The following is a 17,321-nucleotide window of genomic DNA, read 5'->3' as shown; positions in this document are numbered from 1 at the left end:
GCTTGGCAAAAACACAATATTCATCACTCGCACATATCTACTCAAAATGCACGCACACACAGACAACCTACTGTATGAGAAACAAACTGCCGTCAAAAATGACATTTTCACATTTTCCAACAGATGATTCACCAGAAATTCCGAAATGCAAAACATTTAGATGAATTCATGACAGATTATAAACACTCAGTTGCTCATCACCAATATATCAGCAGCAAAATGCCAGAGGGCCCATCTTTCACAAACTAAAACCCATACAATTCAGATTCACCAGTTACACAGAGCATAAATCACGTAACACTCAATTATAGTGCTCGTTGAAAAGTTAGCATATAGCTACGGTTAGTGTCTTCACTTAAAAAAGGAGTAAACCCATTCTAACTTGGAACTGTTATGTTGACTTAAAGGGCACCTATGATGAAAATCCTCTTTTGTAAGCTGTTTGGACAGAACTGTGTGTAGGTATAGTGTGTCCGCAGTCATATTGGGGTGATAAAAAAGTTTAGTTTTTTATTTTCTGACGTTAAAACAGGATCCAAATCGCTCCAATTTGGGGCTGACAGCAATGTGTCATACTGTAGGAGTGCCGTTTTTCCGCCCACAGAATTGATTGACAGCTGTGTCTACGTAGTGCGTATAATCATATCAACAAGACAGGATGTGCACAAAGCCACTGGGATTAAAAGATCTGTTCAGCTCTCTGTGATCATCAATTATCATCAAATGTGATCAAGAATAGGTTTTACAAGTTTAACATGTTTTTAAAACAGTGCATGCTTATAATGAATTTAAATAAAAGTAAAGTGATTTTACAGTCTTTACTTTATTACCACAGCTGCATGCCTGTACAATTATAAAAGACATTTATTTTGTGTGTGACTTAACGAAAGTCTTGAATGAACTCCACAAGACTACATCAAATAATAATCGTTGGTAAAGTTCTTACTGTAGTATTTCACACAAACATTACACGAGATCTGCTTCCTTCATGCAGGCACGTGGGAACGGTGGGCGGGGAAAACCAGCATAAAAGGTACAGGCACCAGCTAAAAGATCCTCAAAGCTGAAAATTACAAACTTCAGTAAGGTATAATAAATAATCTGAAGGGTGTTTTGAGCTAAAACTTTACAGACACATTCTGGAGACACAAAAGACTTTTCTTAAATCTTGAAAAGGGGTAAAATAGGTGCCCTTTAACAGATTTTTTTCTTGAATTATATATATAGTTCATTTTACACAATAATTTTCAGACAAATTGTTTATTCACTTTTTAAGTAGGTCAACTATTCCCTTTAAAAGTAATGGGTTCATTCGCTTTTTTAAGCAGTCAACTAATCGCTTTTTAATGTAAGCAAGCAACTTGAAGCTCTAGACTACATTCAAAAAGTACAAACAAATATAGAGTTATGCCTTTATCTAATAAAAATACATGTAATATTCACATGATGCAAAATGAAGTATACTTTTGTTCAAAATTACAGGTTCTCTTTGAGAAATAAAATCATGCATTCATTCCAAAAAGCTACATTTTGAAGCTCATTAGAATGGAAAGCGGTTCTTTTAAAATATACACTTTTGCTGTATTTCTGATATATTATTTGCATCCTCAATGTAAATGTAATAATTTTTTAAAACAATGTAAAATTGCTGAACAGTATTCCGAACATTATATGGCCAAAAAACAAATAAATTACCACAGTAACTTTTGTACTAGCATGCTCTCCTGAACATTTAAAACACCTTGCACCATATCTGACATCATCCATTTTCTACAGTACCAACAGAGTACGTTTCTGCTTCTTTAGCAATAAAAAAACAACTAAAAACAAAGCCTAAGTGAAAGCTCACAAAGCTCAGCAAAAACAGCTACAGTAAATGTAGTTTCCATAAGCAGCTATTTCCGATTAATGGTCATGTCATAAGCTGTTATTACTTCATGTCTCACAAACCTGTTTGGCTCCCATAGACTCGAACATCTTCTCCAACATCACCCGCATCTGCTGAACATTATTCATCAGCACACAGGGCTGTAGGAGATTCAGGAGGAGGCCGAAAACACAAGAACAGAGAAAGACACAGAACTTAGTCCTAATTGGCCTCTTATGGCTGTCACATACCAAGCTGTCGGTGGCAAAAGCAGAATGTCAGCAGGTCATGGCCAAAACGCTGCCCTTGAACACAGATAAAGAACTATAGGCGACCGGCAACTAATATGCACTGTATGTATTCTGCAGCTGTGTGCACGGAAATAAATCTCTATACTAGTAGATAGTAATAGTCTGTTTGCCTCATTCTCCTCGTTCACTAAACTGAACATCCAATCATTATGATTTCTTTCTCCAGTGGCCGTGACATTCATTTTGAACAACCTGACTAAATATGTAATGTGAAATACAGTAGAATAATTCGAAGCTGAATACGATGCTGAATGATAGTTTAAAATAGATATAATCTATATATAGTATAATATTACTTTGATTATATTACATTTAGACCAAATATCAAATTCCCTGACTTTCCCTAACTTTATTTGACTTACATAATGAAATTTCATGACATTGAATAAGAAAAAAATATTGAATAAATAAACAAGCACCTGCTGTGCTTATATATTAATAATATAACATTAAAATAATGTAAAAAATAAAATCAATATTGGAATAGTTTTAGCTTGAATATCATTTTACTTGACTTTATAGCCACTATGAGAACAACAATGAATAATTTGAATAATAATAATGAATAATAAAACATTACATTAGCTTTTGTGTCATATACTTTGTAACACACAGCCTTTGAAATGTTCAATTTAAAGCCAAAGCTCTTTAAATGTGTATTATGCTGATGGTAACACTTTACAATAAGGAAGTATTAGTAAACGTTAATGCATTAGTTAACATGAATTATTAGTAAACAACTTTTCAGTTAAACAATCAAAATCACTAAATGAAATAAGTTCCTCTAGTTTTAAAAGGTTACTTTAACTCAGTGAAAAAAGAGTTATCGTAACTCATGAATGAATTATATTATGCAATTATGTATATATATATTTTTTTTTTTTGGTGCTAACTTAACTCTAAAACTAGAAGCAATACTAAACCATTTGAGTAGCTATATAGTTGTTTGTACTTCATTTGTTTAACTCAGTGATTTGATAAGTGAACTCACAGTTACTAATACTAACAGTTTGACAACACAAATTATCAACACAAATAATATATGTGTATATGATTCTATTTATAGTCATAGTCATATTGTTTACAGTACTCAAACCAGGTTGTTTTATAACGTGAATGGTTTGCAGCAATTAGTTTCCTCAAACAGTTTGAGTTATCTTTACTTATTGGGTTTTACAGTGTTAATCAAGGGTAATGTTATCTAGAAACATGTATTTATGTGTTACTTAATACACTTGTTAACATAAACTAATGGTAATCAACAACTATTATTCAGCATTACATAATCTTAATGTCAACTTACTCGTATTGTAATGCACCTCTTTACATTAACAACCTAATTAGTTCATGTTTACTTACACATATGCTAATGCATTTGTTCATGGATTAGACAACATGACTGAACAACAAACAGCCCAATACTAATCAGCAATACTAAATCTGAGTTTTAACCTAAACATATATCAAAGTGTCAATTAATAAATTAGTTAATGCATTAGTTAAAGCATTAGTTAACATGAACAAGCAATGAACAAATGTTAGCAACACATTAGATAGTTGATCATGTAAGAAATGAAGTCTGCCTCAACCCAACTTCCACTCTAATGATGTGTTGATGTGTTGATTTCCCAAAGGGCTGAACTATGATAGAAAAGAGAAGTCAACAGTTTGTTGTCTCTGCATTGTTTGAGGTGATTACATCTTGGCCAAATGGTAACATTTCTAGAATGGGGATGGGTGTGATGCACAGAGAACCACCTCATCAATGGTGTGGAAACCAAGGGCAAGTCTAAAGGCAACATCTAAAACCGTATAAAAGGTTTGAGTTTAAGAATGTTCAGGGTTCATTCTGACTAAAATGAAACCAGGGTACTGCCATGTATTTTAAGACTGCTATGCTGAATAAACATCTTCACTGAGATCCAAGTCGTCCTAATTTTTTCCTACAATCATTAGTTCATGTTAACTAACGTATTACACATTAATTTATGTTTGGTTGATATTAACAAAGATTACTTAAGGTTTAACAGATGTGTTAATTGTCACTGTTAATTTAACACTGTAAAAAAATTAAATAACTGCATTTGACTTAAGTGACTGGTAATAGAGTGGAGGAACTATGACGTCAATTTGTATGCAAAAACCCGGAAGCGAGTTAGCAATTTAGCAGTTCCGGTTCCCTCGTCCCAAAGTCAATAAGTTTTTTTGAATGGGGTTTCAGTAAAATCGCTTAAATAAGGTTCGTGGCAAACACAAACTTAAGATACTTTCACGTTTTGTTCTACGACATAAAACACATCAGTTACATCCGACTCTTGAGTTTTTAAATCAGTTACGCGTCTTTAAAAAGATGGTTGCTATCAAGTTGAACACATTATATGTCATCAAGCTGAACTTGTCTGGAGCGCAGCCCGCTTGTGTTGGGCATTTGGATTTGTCTGTCAATTAAGTCTTTTCATTAAAAGTATTTTATAGTTTGAAGTGTTTTTCTAATTGGGATTTCATATTGTGTGTAGATAATGCCTTCACTTGTAAAGACTGTCGAGGCAGAATAGCTTGTTGATCCTTTAATTAAACGATATTATGAAGATACTGCTCACCAGCACAGCCTGTTTCTTTCCTGCTCTCAGTATTGCAAACGTGTGAATAAATGTGTAAAAATATATGCATGTTAACTGTCATTTTAACGTGATCAAGTGATTTGATTCTGTCATAACTGCAATCTTTATACTCCTCTATAAAATGTATAACAGATTTGACTGTATGAGCTGCTTTTCGCTGTAATTTGTGACAAAAAAAAGGATTATCGAATGTTGCTCTGTGTCCATGATGGAACTTGCTGGCATTTAAAAGACTTATTCCTCACACCTCATTTCTGTCGTCTGTTAAGGTAAGCGGGCTGTGTGCACTTACACTTATTTAAATTTGTCTTATGATAATACTATGTAGGCACATTTATACATACAGTTTTTAAACTTTCAGAACAACCGTAGAGCAAAACAGATGTATTTCCCACGTAAAAACGATCCAAAATGCGTAGGTCTATGTGTTTTTGCGTATTTATTTGTTTATAATATATGGATTATACTATCATAAACTGAGAGATTAAATCTTTGTCATGGACCACATTTCTTAAAATAAGCTAGAAAAGTTGTCTGTAGCAGGGTGGTGCTGACGTCACAGACGAGCGCCCCGAAGGCACTGTAGTCCGTTTATAGCCTAATGTTAGCTTTTCAGTTCTTGCTTTTGCATTTAAAATCCAAAAGTGCTCAAAGTTGTATTTTCTTGTAAGGATTATCCGGCTGGACAAAATGTTTAAGTGAACAGTGTTTGAACACAGAGCTTACTATTTGCAAGCTATGAAAAACCTATGGGAAAATCCTATAGGGATTTTATCAAGGGAACCAGTTTTATGCTAGCAGCCGATTAGCCCACTCTATTAATGATTGTGAAAGGATTCAAATGGAGCTGAAAAATATTCTAACAATAACAATAGACATCAAAACAGCATGATTTAAAAATATATGGTATAAAAATATTATATGAAAAATTATATGAATAATGGAAACTACAGTATAATTTAAAGCATTAAACAAAATCCCAATATTTTCATGACTAGGACAAAAATTGATATACAATATATAATATATTATAGGTATTCAGTTTAAGTAAATACCGCAATCAAACTACTACCGTCATGGAGGACTTTTCGCCATATTTTCCGACAAGATCCACACACGCGGATGTCAGTAAAGGACCATACACATTTTTTTTTCCAGTTGGCGTGAGTTATTAAATTCCATAAAACTCTCACCACTCCTTACTCCTTTATTTGCATCTAATACCCCAGTTTGTATTTGGCATGAATGAAATGTTCATGAGTTAAAGGTAGACTGCCGAACTGCAGTTAAAGCCAGGCATCCTGCTGATTTGATTCAGAAGGACACTTTTTTGTCAGACGGCTCACCGTTCAGGTATGCATCCACGCTAAAATATCAAGGTAAAAGTCATCATAGCTTGCGTAGACTAGACTTAGCTCCCAATCCAACTTTGAGAATTGATTTAACGGTGATATTTTTTATCATGCGATAAGAGTCTCACGTTAACGCCAATAACAGTCCACCACGATAATATACGTATAATATAATATATATAAACATTTCCTAAATTTCAATGTCTACAATAGGCCTTTTAAAATTCTATGAACTTCCAGAAATCCAATGCACTGTGGGAAGCCCTGTCTGTCATAGCCTTTATGGTGTAACACATTTGAGTACAAAGGTCTAAACAGTTTGAACACAAATAAACAGTATTTCTCACCGTCTTTTCTTTCTCACAGTAGGTGGAGAAGCTCTTGGTTAGAATAGCACAATACTGCAGGAGCACTTTGGTGATAGTCTGAGAGTGAAAGGATAGGAAAAAAAAGAAAAAGAAACGTTATGTAAAGTAATTGAACAACACCTTGTATTGAGCTGGAATGGCAGATTAATTGACTTTGTTGTATTAATGAATGAATTTGAATGGGTGAATGAATTTTCATGGGTGGATGCATTAAGCTGTTGTTTTGTTCCCTGAAATAGATCTCAAAGTGCTGATTAACAAAAAATGATGCAAAAAAATCATGAGATAATGTCAGATAATTCCATTTGTCACTGTTTTCACTAAATTCTAATGAAATGTAAATACATCTCAGCTCCTAGAAATCTGTGTGGGCTTCAACTAAGATGTCTCTGCGTCAGACGTCTAAGTTAAATATGACTCACGGGCTAAGAAACAGATGGTGATGCTCTAAAGACAAACACTCTGCCTGCTAGCAGCTTATATTTCTCTTTCCTCCATTTCGCATAAATCCTCATTCCATCAGTCTCTTTTTCTCTGTTATCAGTATTATCTTGGCCATTTTGTGAATGTGGCTTTAACCTTGGCAAAGCGTCGGTTGTACTGGGCGACCACTGCAGGATCAGGACAGTCTAGTTTCTTGATGATCTCAAAGCTTTGGTTGAGCTGAGTGAAGATGTCCACGACTGAGCAGGAGAACAGAGCGTGCTCAGACGTCTGCTGGAACTGTGGGAAACAAAGACAGGAAAGAATTTTAGCCTAAGAGTTTCTTACAATTTAGGCACTTTTTCTATGTGAATTTTTTTTGAGAAAATAATCCTGAAATATGCTTTAATCAATTTATCTAATTTAATCTCATTTCGATTGATTAAATTTTGATTTAATTGAGGAGCATGTTATTTCTGAAAGCCATGAGGACTTCCTAAATCAGGGTTTCTGCAGGTTTCTGCAGGTTTCTTCAAACAAATTTAAGACTTTTTTAAGACCATTACGAATGGAATTTTATACTTACGCAGGGCTAAACTCTAAGCATTTTTCTAATGGCCCGGTTACTTCTGTAAATTGTTTTGTATTAATGGAAGATCATGTAAAGGGATGTGTTGCTTTAGTTTTCTTTCCCTGATTAGGGAATTTAATAAGGTAACTTTACTTGGATAAAAGAAAATTAAGACCGGTTTAAAATGATTTAAGACCTACAACACTAAATTTCAGTGAATTTTGAATTTTTTAAGGTCTAAAATTTTGTTTTTTTATTTAAGACATTTTAAGATTTTTAAAGCCTCTGTAGACACCTTGTAAATATGCATAATTATAGTAAAACATATAGTAAATAGTAACCTTATATGGTGAACCTTTTAACATAATTTCACAAAATTAAATTAAACAAGATCTCCCATTGAAAAAATTAACATGACATTGTGCAGGCATAATAAAAAACATATTACAGAAATATTACAGAATATTAAAGAGGTTTTACAGATGTTATGTTACATAAAATATTAAAGAAATGTATAAAATAAATCAAATGTTGGTTTAAGGCTGGGCTGATAAATTATATTCTATTGAATCGCAATAAAATGTATGTCAATAACAATGATAACTCTGGACTCTGAATCTTGATCTAAGAGCCAATCACACAGCAGAAATGGGCAACAATGGGAATCTAACAGTGTGTTGATATTAGAGATGTACCGAAGTTTCCTCCACTGAAAATTTCTCAGCCAGAAATATGTTATGACATTTAATTAACCCTTTAATTTCCCTTTTAAATCTGGAAGCATTAACAACCTTTATCAAAATGTATATCGCCATCGTTCAATATGGAAATTAATTATTGAGTTTGCATTTTGCCATATCGCCCAGCCCTATTTCATAATAATAACAAAATATTAATCAGAATACTAACATATAATAATTCTATGTTTATAGTGGATTTTAATATTCTCACATTGATTGACTGCATCTGATTTAAACATAAAGCGGTAAAATATAATACTGCAGCTTAATGTTTTTAAAATACAGTTTCTACTAAAATTTTTAAACAGCACATCTTGGCTTTTGGTTTCAACATATATTTTTAACAATAAAAAAGTTTAATCAGCACATTCAACATACTGTATTAATTTATTTCTGAAAAAATGAGCAACACCAAGACTGGAGTCATGGTTACATTATTGTAATTAATCGTTACAATATTAGGATAGAAAAGAGCCTTTTAAATTTTCATAACATAATAAGCATAACATCTATAAAAATATTACAAACTGTACCAACCCCAAATCTTTAAACAGCATTGCTGAGACAAAATGTGAATACATTTGAAAGCAGAAAAGAATAGCTGAAAGAAAAGCCAAAGCCTGATAATAGCTTTGATAAAAATCAATCCACTAACAGGTAGTCGACAGCAAAAAGCAATTCATTTGACAAGAAATGTTTTAAAGCCCAGCAGACCAACAACCAAAAAGCCATATATAAGAAAGCTGCCAAAAAAGTATAGTTTTTAAACCATACCCCCTCTCTTTTATCCCTCTCAAGGGCTCCATGCATAAACTCCATCGACACTTCCTCATTCTCAGTCAGCCATTGGAGAACAAATGGCAGAAACCACCTACATATGAAATGAAGAAATATAGAAAAACAGGAGGAGGAACCAAGCAGGAGAGCAATAAGAATCAAGAGGTCAAGAACGTTTAAAAGATAGGAAAAGTATTTTGCACAGTAGATGATGACAGTGTACAAGGTAAATCTACTTAGAATATGAACAAACTGCAGATTATTTGAAGAACAAAAGAGAAACTTGAGCCAAAGATGCAGTGAGAGAGTTTTAGATGCGGCGTGACTCACGATGGGTACTCGGGGACGGTGTTGGAGAAGGCGGGCAGGTCATGGACATATTCGTTGTAGAGCCATTTGACTTTGAAATGCAGATTCATGTAGTCGGCACTTTTACACAGCCGGAGCTTCTCATGCTCTGGGGAAACAGCAAGCGCGAGTCGACAGGATTCATTTCATTTTACCTTGTCACGAATTTCACCCAGTCAATGATTGCAATCCTTTGGCTTTAACATATATATTCTCCACCAAGCTTTAAATTGAGAATAAACTGCAGGTTAATCTCTCAATCTTCAACTGCAAACACACACAGATGCTAATGCTAACAAAACACATTTCATACACATACACTGCCACTCACTTCTTCCATAATTTGAAAAAGGTTACACAGTACATTTATATGTTCTCTACATGTAAACTTATAGGGAGCAGACAATGGGCAGAGATTTTTAGATGTTAGCATCAGTATCTTAGACTTAATGATATCTATAAGCTAGTGTGCTCCAAAAAACAGAGGCAAAATTAGCATTTACAGGATATTAACCAGATATACAGACAGGAATCAGAGAGTAAAATTCACTACCTTTTAAGACTTTTTTATAGACTCTTTCCATACACTTTAAGATCTTATAACCACTTTAGGTGTTAAGCAGAAACACTGGCGAGATTTTAACTTACAGTATATTTACCAAATATTAACCTAAGAAACTAATCTAAAACTAAATCATTATTCATGTACTGAATACAAATCTATTAAATCTAGCTAATTTAGCAGGTTGGCGCCTGTAGAGCTGCAGAAATAATGTTGTTCTCTTTCTTACTGCAGTAAACGAAGCAGCATGATGTTAAATCTAGTAGGATTTCATTGATTTCATAAACTACACAGCATCCTGATATTCGCAGATTTAATTCTTTAAGACTTTAATACCTTTTAAGGGCATTACATTTCTCAACATTGATTTATTAACTTTTAATACATTTTAGGACCCCACGGATATCATTTAAACATTCAAAGTTTGCAGTTTGTCACTTCAGCCGAAATGGATACATTTTAACTTCAGTTTCTTATCAAATCTTCTGACCAATTAAATGCTCTCTAGCATATAACATGCCCCGCCCCCTTCAAGACATTTCTCATTTGCTTTTTATTTGATCAGTTCACTGACAGAGCTGTGATAAACACAAAATGCTATTGGCTGATAGATTCAAAAAAATGAGCACTTCATGGAAACTTTAGGGGGAAAATATGGTAACGCTTTTAAAATAATGGTCCATTAGTTATTGTTCATTAATAAATTTACTCACATGAAAAGTAGTAACAATCTTGTACAGCATTTATTATTCATAGTTCAATATTTACTAATGAAAATGTATTAACTTTTTGCATAATTTGACAAAATGAAATTAAGTACTCTCATAAAAAAATCCATCAACGTGTTTTGCCACTGTGGAGCTATAATTAAACAATATTACAGAATATTACAAAAACGTACAGATGTTATATCAAATATAAAATGAAAATGCATTAAGTTGTGAATGTCAACATTTGTAATGTATTGAGTTAGCATGAACTAACAATGAATTACTATATTTTCATTGACAAATATGAATAAATATTATAATAAATATTGTTCATTGTTTGTTCATGTTAGTAAATACATTAACATGAACTAATAGACTATTATTATGAAGTTAGGGTTTCTGCAGGTTTCAGCAGGTAAATTAAAGTCTTTTAAAGATATTTTTTTAGACCATTATGAATGTAATTTTAGACTCATACAGGGCTAAATGCTAAGGAATTTACTGAATGGCCCAGTTGGAAAAGATTTTTTATTTGCCTTATCAAACTTTTTAAAATAATTCAATAAATTTAATAATAAAATAATAACTAATTATTTAAAAATATATTTGAGTTAATTCTGAGCAAAATATTTTAAATCAAGCAAGCTGTAGTTGTATATATAAACTTTTTTTCCCAACATAACCTTTCTTAATAATTTTTTTTAAGTTTGAAAGGTATTAAAAACTATAATAAACTAAATTTATACACAACAGTTTATCCAGGTCAGCAGTGAATACATGGAAAACTTTAAAACAAATGTTATTGTAAGGATAAGGAATATAAGTATTTTAAGGAAAAAATACTTAACACATTATGATAAATATTAAAAATATATTTTATACTGATCTCTACAACGCAAGTCATTTTGCAAGGTCTGCTCCCAAAAACTACAACATGGAAACAACTTTTTTACTGTCAATAAACAAATAATTTTTTTTTATTATTGTAATATTCTACTTATGATCAAGTAAAGGCCTTTGTGAGCACAAAAATCAACTTTTGTGCACACATACAGTACATTCTCACAGTGACTTAACCACATGTCTTACCAGCATAAAAATCAAGTCTGCGAATATGGAATGAGGCGGGTGCTAAAAACAAGAAAACCAAGCAAAAGAGAAGGAAGACATGAAGAACACTTGAGAAAAAATGAAAACGTTTAGGGTGCAGTGAAAGAGGGAGTTTCAAAAGGAAAGGATGCTGGCATCAAAAGGAAAAGATAATTCCTTCAGTCTAACTCTAGTTTACTGCTACTCAGAAGATCTAAAAGGAAACCGGGGGGTTTATTCTATAACTCTGTTTTAGTAATGAGAGAGTGAGAACTTGAGACCAAAAAAAAAGTGCTTTGAAACTTTAAAGGGGTCTTATCACTGAAAACGAGATTTGCTTTGCTTCTTTTAAAACAGAACTTCCACAACGCAAAGCTTCTTCACAAGCCCACCCTGAAAATTTGTAATAAGTCATTTATGTGCATTGTCACGACCATGAGCATATTTTCATAAAGCTGGCCATTATGCATTATTCAGGAAGCTGGCCGACCCAGTCATGGAGAAGTAAAAACAATACTGTACTTATTAATCCAACACATATTTTACACTTGGAGCTAAATTCAGAGCATCTGCTAATACAAAAGGTAGATCGAACTATAATTCCATATGCTGGAATTAACTTAAAATCCATATTGCTGTGAAATAACTGGCAGGACAGGTTCATGTAAACTAATGTAAAAATTCTGTTGATTACCAATAAGAAAAAAAAACATTAAAAACAACAAACTGTAGGTTATGGTGCCTACAAACACACTGCCTGGTGTGTAACAGTAATTCACTTTATATGCAGAAATATTTGTCCAAGTTCACCCTCTCATGACCTCCTACAACCTTTGACCTTTACCATTTTTCCAATGTTTGAGGACGATATGTTTAAGAACTAAAAATAGAAACAAATATAAAGGAGAGATGGAGAAGTATTAGAAGAAGTAATGTGCAGTACACACAGACATACCAGACAATTACAATTGCATATAATTGCACATATATTTCTTTGTACCTTCCAAAGCATACTTCATGTCCTGTGCGAAGAGTGTCCACATGACTTCTGCACTGACCATTCCCACATTCAGCTCCTGAGGAAACCTGTACAGGACACACCAGGTTAAATACTGTATCTTCTCTGTGTGTTTGTGTAATATTGTGTGTCTGCAGTGACTGACTGATTGATAACGGGGTTGTAGGCATTCTTATCCTCCTCTATGATGGACACTATCAGGGTGATGAGTTTGGGCCAGAAGTCCAAATTCTGTATGCTTGGTCCAGGTTCCTCCACAGCAACATTTTCATCCTCTTTCCCATCCTTCTCGTCTTCCTCTTCTTCTCCATCTTCTCCCTCTTTCTTTTCTTTTGGTTTCTGTTGTACAGGACAATAGTGTGATGGATAGAGTCAAACAGGTAGTTTTGTCAGACAAAGAGAATGAATGACTGACAGAAAGATAGAAGGAGCAGCAAAATCACTAATAGTACAAACAATAGAGAGAAAATACACAAAGTATATATAGACTAGACTAGACTCGACTAGACTAGACTAGACTAGTCTGACAAACATATATACAGGATATTTAGACCAGTCTGGACTAGACAAATAAATATACAGTATATATAAAATGGACAAAGCTAGACTAGACTAGTCTGGCAAAAAGACATACAGTATATTTAGACTAATCTGGACTAGACTTGACTACACAAACAGTTTTACAGTAAACATAGACTGGACTGGACTGAGCTAGGCTAGACAAGTCTGACAAACAGATATACAGTATATTTAGACTAGACAAACAGATTAACGGTGTATATATAGACTGGACTGGCCTGAGCTCCACTAGACTAGTCTGACAAACCAATTTACATTATATTTAGACTAGACTGGACTGGACTTAACTAGACTAGACTAGACAAACAGATTTACAGTATATATAGACTGAGCTGGACTGGTGCTATACTAGACTAGTCTGACAAACAGATATAGAGTATTTTTAGACTAGACTGGACTGAACTAGACTAGGCTAGACAAACAGACTTACAGTATATATAGACTGGACTGGATTAAGCTAGACTAGATTAGTCTGGCAAACAGATATACAGTATATTTAGACTAGACTAGACTAGATTGGACTGGGCAAGACAAACAGATTTACAGTATATAGAGACTAGGCTGGACTGGATTGGATTGGACTAGACAAACAGATTTACAGTATACAGACTGAACTGGATTGGACTGGACTGAAATGGACTGGACTGAACTGGATTCGACTGGTCTAGACAAACAAATTTACAGTATATATAACCTGGACTGGACTAGACTGGATTAGATTGGACTATACTGGAATGGATTGACTAGACATGACCTGACTTGACTGGACTAGACTTCACTATATACTCGAAGAAGAAAACATGACAGCCAAACTGGCTGCAAAATATGTGTTTACCATCCAATTATTAATCCACTAATTTGTTTAGTCTTTTTTTAAATAATATACACTGTTTAAAATTGTACTGTAGCTATTATAATTATATATTTTTGTCTGTTCTTGTTCCTTTTTTCTGTCAATTATTTCTCATTTGTTGTATATTTTATTACTTTAATGATCTAAATCTACTCCATTTTATACATACTAATAAAGCAAATATAACTGAACTGAACAGACAGGCACAAAGACATACAGATAGATAGAAAGACAGAGACTCAGATTTATTGTCATGATTTCTGAGTGTGAACGTCAATCAAAAATGTAGTCTCTATAGTAACAGATAAATTCTATAGTATATTACTCATTTCAGTCTTTTAGAAAGGTTAGCATCACCCATGAAAAACTAAACCTCTGATAATGCTATCGTCAGAACAGAGATCTCCAAAGGTTAACACACAAGTATAAGCTCACTCATATTTGTGCACTTAAACACATCCCCGTGTGTGATGTGAAGGTGTTTACTCACAGGCTCCACAGCCGGCTGGAACTGTCTGCTGTAGAGCTCTTGGCAGTTGTTAAAAATGTACTCATAGGTAGAGTTGAGACATGCCTTCACACAGTCCCGAACCACATGGGCCGCACGAGGAGGAGACTGCAGTTCCAAAACCTGGTTCAAGGGGGTGCCAAAGAAGATAAGAGTGTTTGTGCATATAATCGATGTAACTACTGCTAACAAGCGGTACACGCTGTCAAATCAATAGTGACTAATCTCCATTATAAAAGCCAGCACAAAAGCCTCTCTCTTACAGCACAAAGAAATCAATCTTCATTTTAAACCTTCTATTATCTTTTCCTATTGTGTAAACTCAGGCAATCAAAAATGGCAGAGCGTTTACTCAAGACTATATGAAGCACAATTGGATTACTCATCGCTATAGGATCTGTCACTTAATTTATGCATTATAAATAGGACCCACATCCTTGAAGCTCCTAAATATACAGTATAAGTAAGCAGGAAGGGCAATACGACATCCCATGGCTTGATCAGATTTAGAAGGACGTTATCTTACCTTTAGTCTGAAGAATGCAATGCTAGTCAATAAATCCACTGTGGATTTGAGATCTGCTAGACGGGGTTTACTGCTGGCTGGGAAATTATTCTGGCAATCAAAAGAAAAGGAAGAACATCACAGGAAGCTTGAGTGAGAAGTACAATGTGACTGGTAAAACTTGAGGGGAGGTATCAATCATGAACAATTCACCGCTTATATATATATGTACAGTACATGCAAACAATTTACAGATCAAGTTAGATATCAAATTCTGCACAAAGTTTAGCTACAGATGCCACTATCTGTACAAATTGTATATTGTTCTCATCAAGCTTTAAAATGTACACTCATTGACTATTAACTGGATATATATTTTAACTAAGGTAGTGAAGTTTACACACTCCTAAGAGATGTATGTGATTCGCACCATACTGTCAACATGATGCCAATACTTTCAAGGTCTTGAATGATTAAAGAAAAGAGATTAAAGAAAAAGAACTGGAAGTTTCTCTTTTAAATAAATTTAAATACTTAAAATGTTTGACACAGCCCTAAATATATAGCTCTAAATGATGCAATGTTTGCTATCTAAAATAATAAAAATATTTTAAAAATAACCCTTGAACTGCCCCACCAAGAAAACAAAAAAATTGGATTGCATTTCTTAACTAGTAATGTCGCTAGTTAACACACTCAATACATTTTTTTAAACATCCCATATTTTCTAAAATATCAGCCTCCACTAAATGGTTGATATGTCGGTTTATGGTAAAAGTACCGTATAATACCAATTAATTTAAAAACAATCAAAATAAAACATTTTTGAATACTAAATCATCTTTATTTTTTGAAGTTTGCCATAAAATATTTCAGATTCTTATTTAAAATGTTTTCTTGTTTTTTTGTTTTTTCTTTTCCAATAAAACTAAAATCAAGTGTAACTAGTGCAACAGGATTATGTTTGTTAAATTTTTTTAAACCAACAATGTTGTGTGTGTAAACCATTAGTTAAAACAATCAACATATAGTCAACCATTTGCTAGAGCAGGCAGTGAAAGGGATAACATTTTATACTACACTGTAAAAAAAATCCTTGTTGTCTTGTTTTTTTTCAATCATTTTTTTTTTATATAAATAAATATTTTTTAATATAAAATAACTTTTCTAGCCCTTTAAACTTACATTAAATAAAACTGAATAAATATTAGGTTAAATAATTTAAGATCCTTCACAGACTACACTATAGCAAAGAAAAACTCCTAAAGCTCAACCCTGACAAAGTAGATAACAAATGTAACAGGTGTTCACAGACTCCGTAAAACCTCAACCACATGTTTGAGCCATGCCCAAAACTGTCTGAATTCTGTTGGTTATTTTTAAAAAGCAATCTCAGACATATTAGGCATTAATTTAAACCCAAACCCTCATATCGCATTTTTTGGTAAACCCACAGATGATTTTCACATCAGAAACATTCAAAATAAGGTTATTGCCCACTCCTCCCTTTTTTCTTGTAAAAGAATTCTCTTAGGGTGTACTTACACTAGTTACTGTTGCCTTGAACCGTGCCAAAGCACAAAACTCCCTGACAGCCTGTGTAACAGGATTATTTTGGATATATTGATTTCACTATATATTTTCCTCCTGTTTACTTACTGTTCATATAAAATTGTTTTATGTTCACAATATAAATGTAAAAAGAGTCTGTAAAGTGACAGTGGTTTCACCTCTTCTCCCCCCCTTGGGTTAACGTCAAGGTGGTATAGTCCAAGCAGCCATACCTGTTGCACTAATGCTTGAGCGGTCTTTTCCACCTTGTCCTTGAACTAAGGAGGTATGCTCTACCTATCCCAAATTGAACTTGGCTTTGGCCATAATTAACACACACACAAATGCATATTTAAGTTTCATTTTAATCATTTGTTATATTTACTGATATAAAAACAGTTTGTTATATTGTAGAATGTTATTTTTGTTGAAAGTGTACATTTAATGTAATGAGCTAAAGCTGCCGATCTGTCATAATAACATTCTCTGTGAAGGTATGCATTTATGATTTTTATTTTTGACAATGTAATATGTGGATTGTCACTGTTCACATGCTGATTTTTGTAAT

The 17,321-nt window shown here is 33.4% G+C and overlaps 1 protein-coding gene across 4 annotated transcripts in view; it reads right to left on the bottom strand.

Annotated features, from left to right (window-relative positions):
- The window catches only part of unc13ba (unc-13 homolog Ba (C. elegans)), a 178,016-nt gene that overhangs the window by 36,933 nt on the left and 123,762 nt on the right, over positions 1 to 17,321 (bottom strand). For 3 of the 4 annotated variants that reach the window (XM_087253313.1, XM_087253311.1, XM_087253312.1), the window contains 9 exons: positions 15,224 to 15,313; positions 14,680 to 14,820; positions 12,903 to 13,096; positions 12,740 to 12,825; positions 9,361 to 9,487; positions 9,028 to 9,124; positions 7,099 to 7,242; positions 6,499 to 6,576; positions 1,951 to 2,028 (listed from right to left, as the gene is read on the bottom strand). In XM_087253313.1, coding sequence (XP_087109439.1) covers positions 1,951 to 2,028; positions 6,499 to 6,576; positions 7,099 to 7,242; positions 9,028 to 9,124; positions 9,361 to 9,487; positions 12,740 to 12,825; positions 12,903 to 13,096; positions 14,680 to 14,820; positions 15,224 to 15,313 — 1,035 coding nt within the window. Of the gene's footprint in view, positions 1 to 1,950; positions 2,029 to 6,498; positions 6,577 to 7,098; positions 7,243 to 9,027; positions 9,125 to 9,360; positions 9,488 to 11,739; positions 11,782 to 12,583; positions 12,620 to 12,739; positions 12,826 to 12,902; positions 13,097 to 14,679; positions 14,821 to 15,223; positions 15,314 to 17,321 lie in introns of all 4 variants that reach the window. The other variant, XM_087253310.1, reaches the window with a different exon arrangement.

This window comes from Danio rerio, chromosome 5 (assembly GCF_052040795.2).
Source record: "Danio rerio strain M-AB ecotype USA chromosome 5, GRCz13ab, whole genome shotgun sequence".
Classification (NCBI taxonomy): Eukaryota; Metazoa; Chordata; class Actinopteri; order Cypriniformes; family Danionidae; genus Danio; species Danio rerio.
The sequence above is the reverse complement of the archived record's forward strand: the minus strand, read 5'-3'. Positions and strand labels throughout refer to the sequence as shown.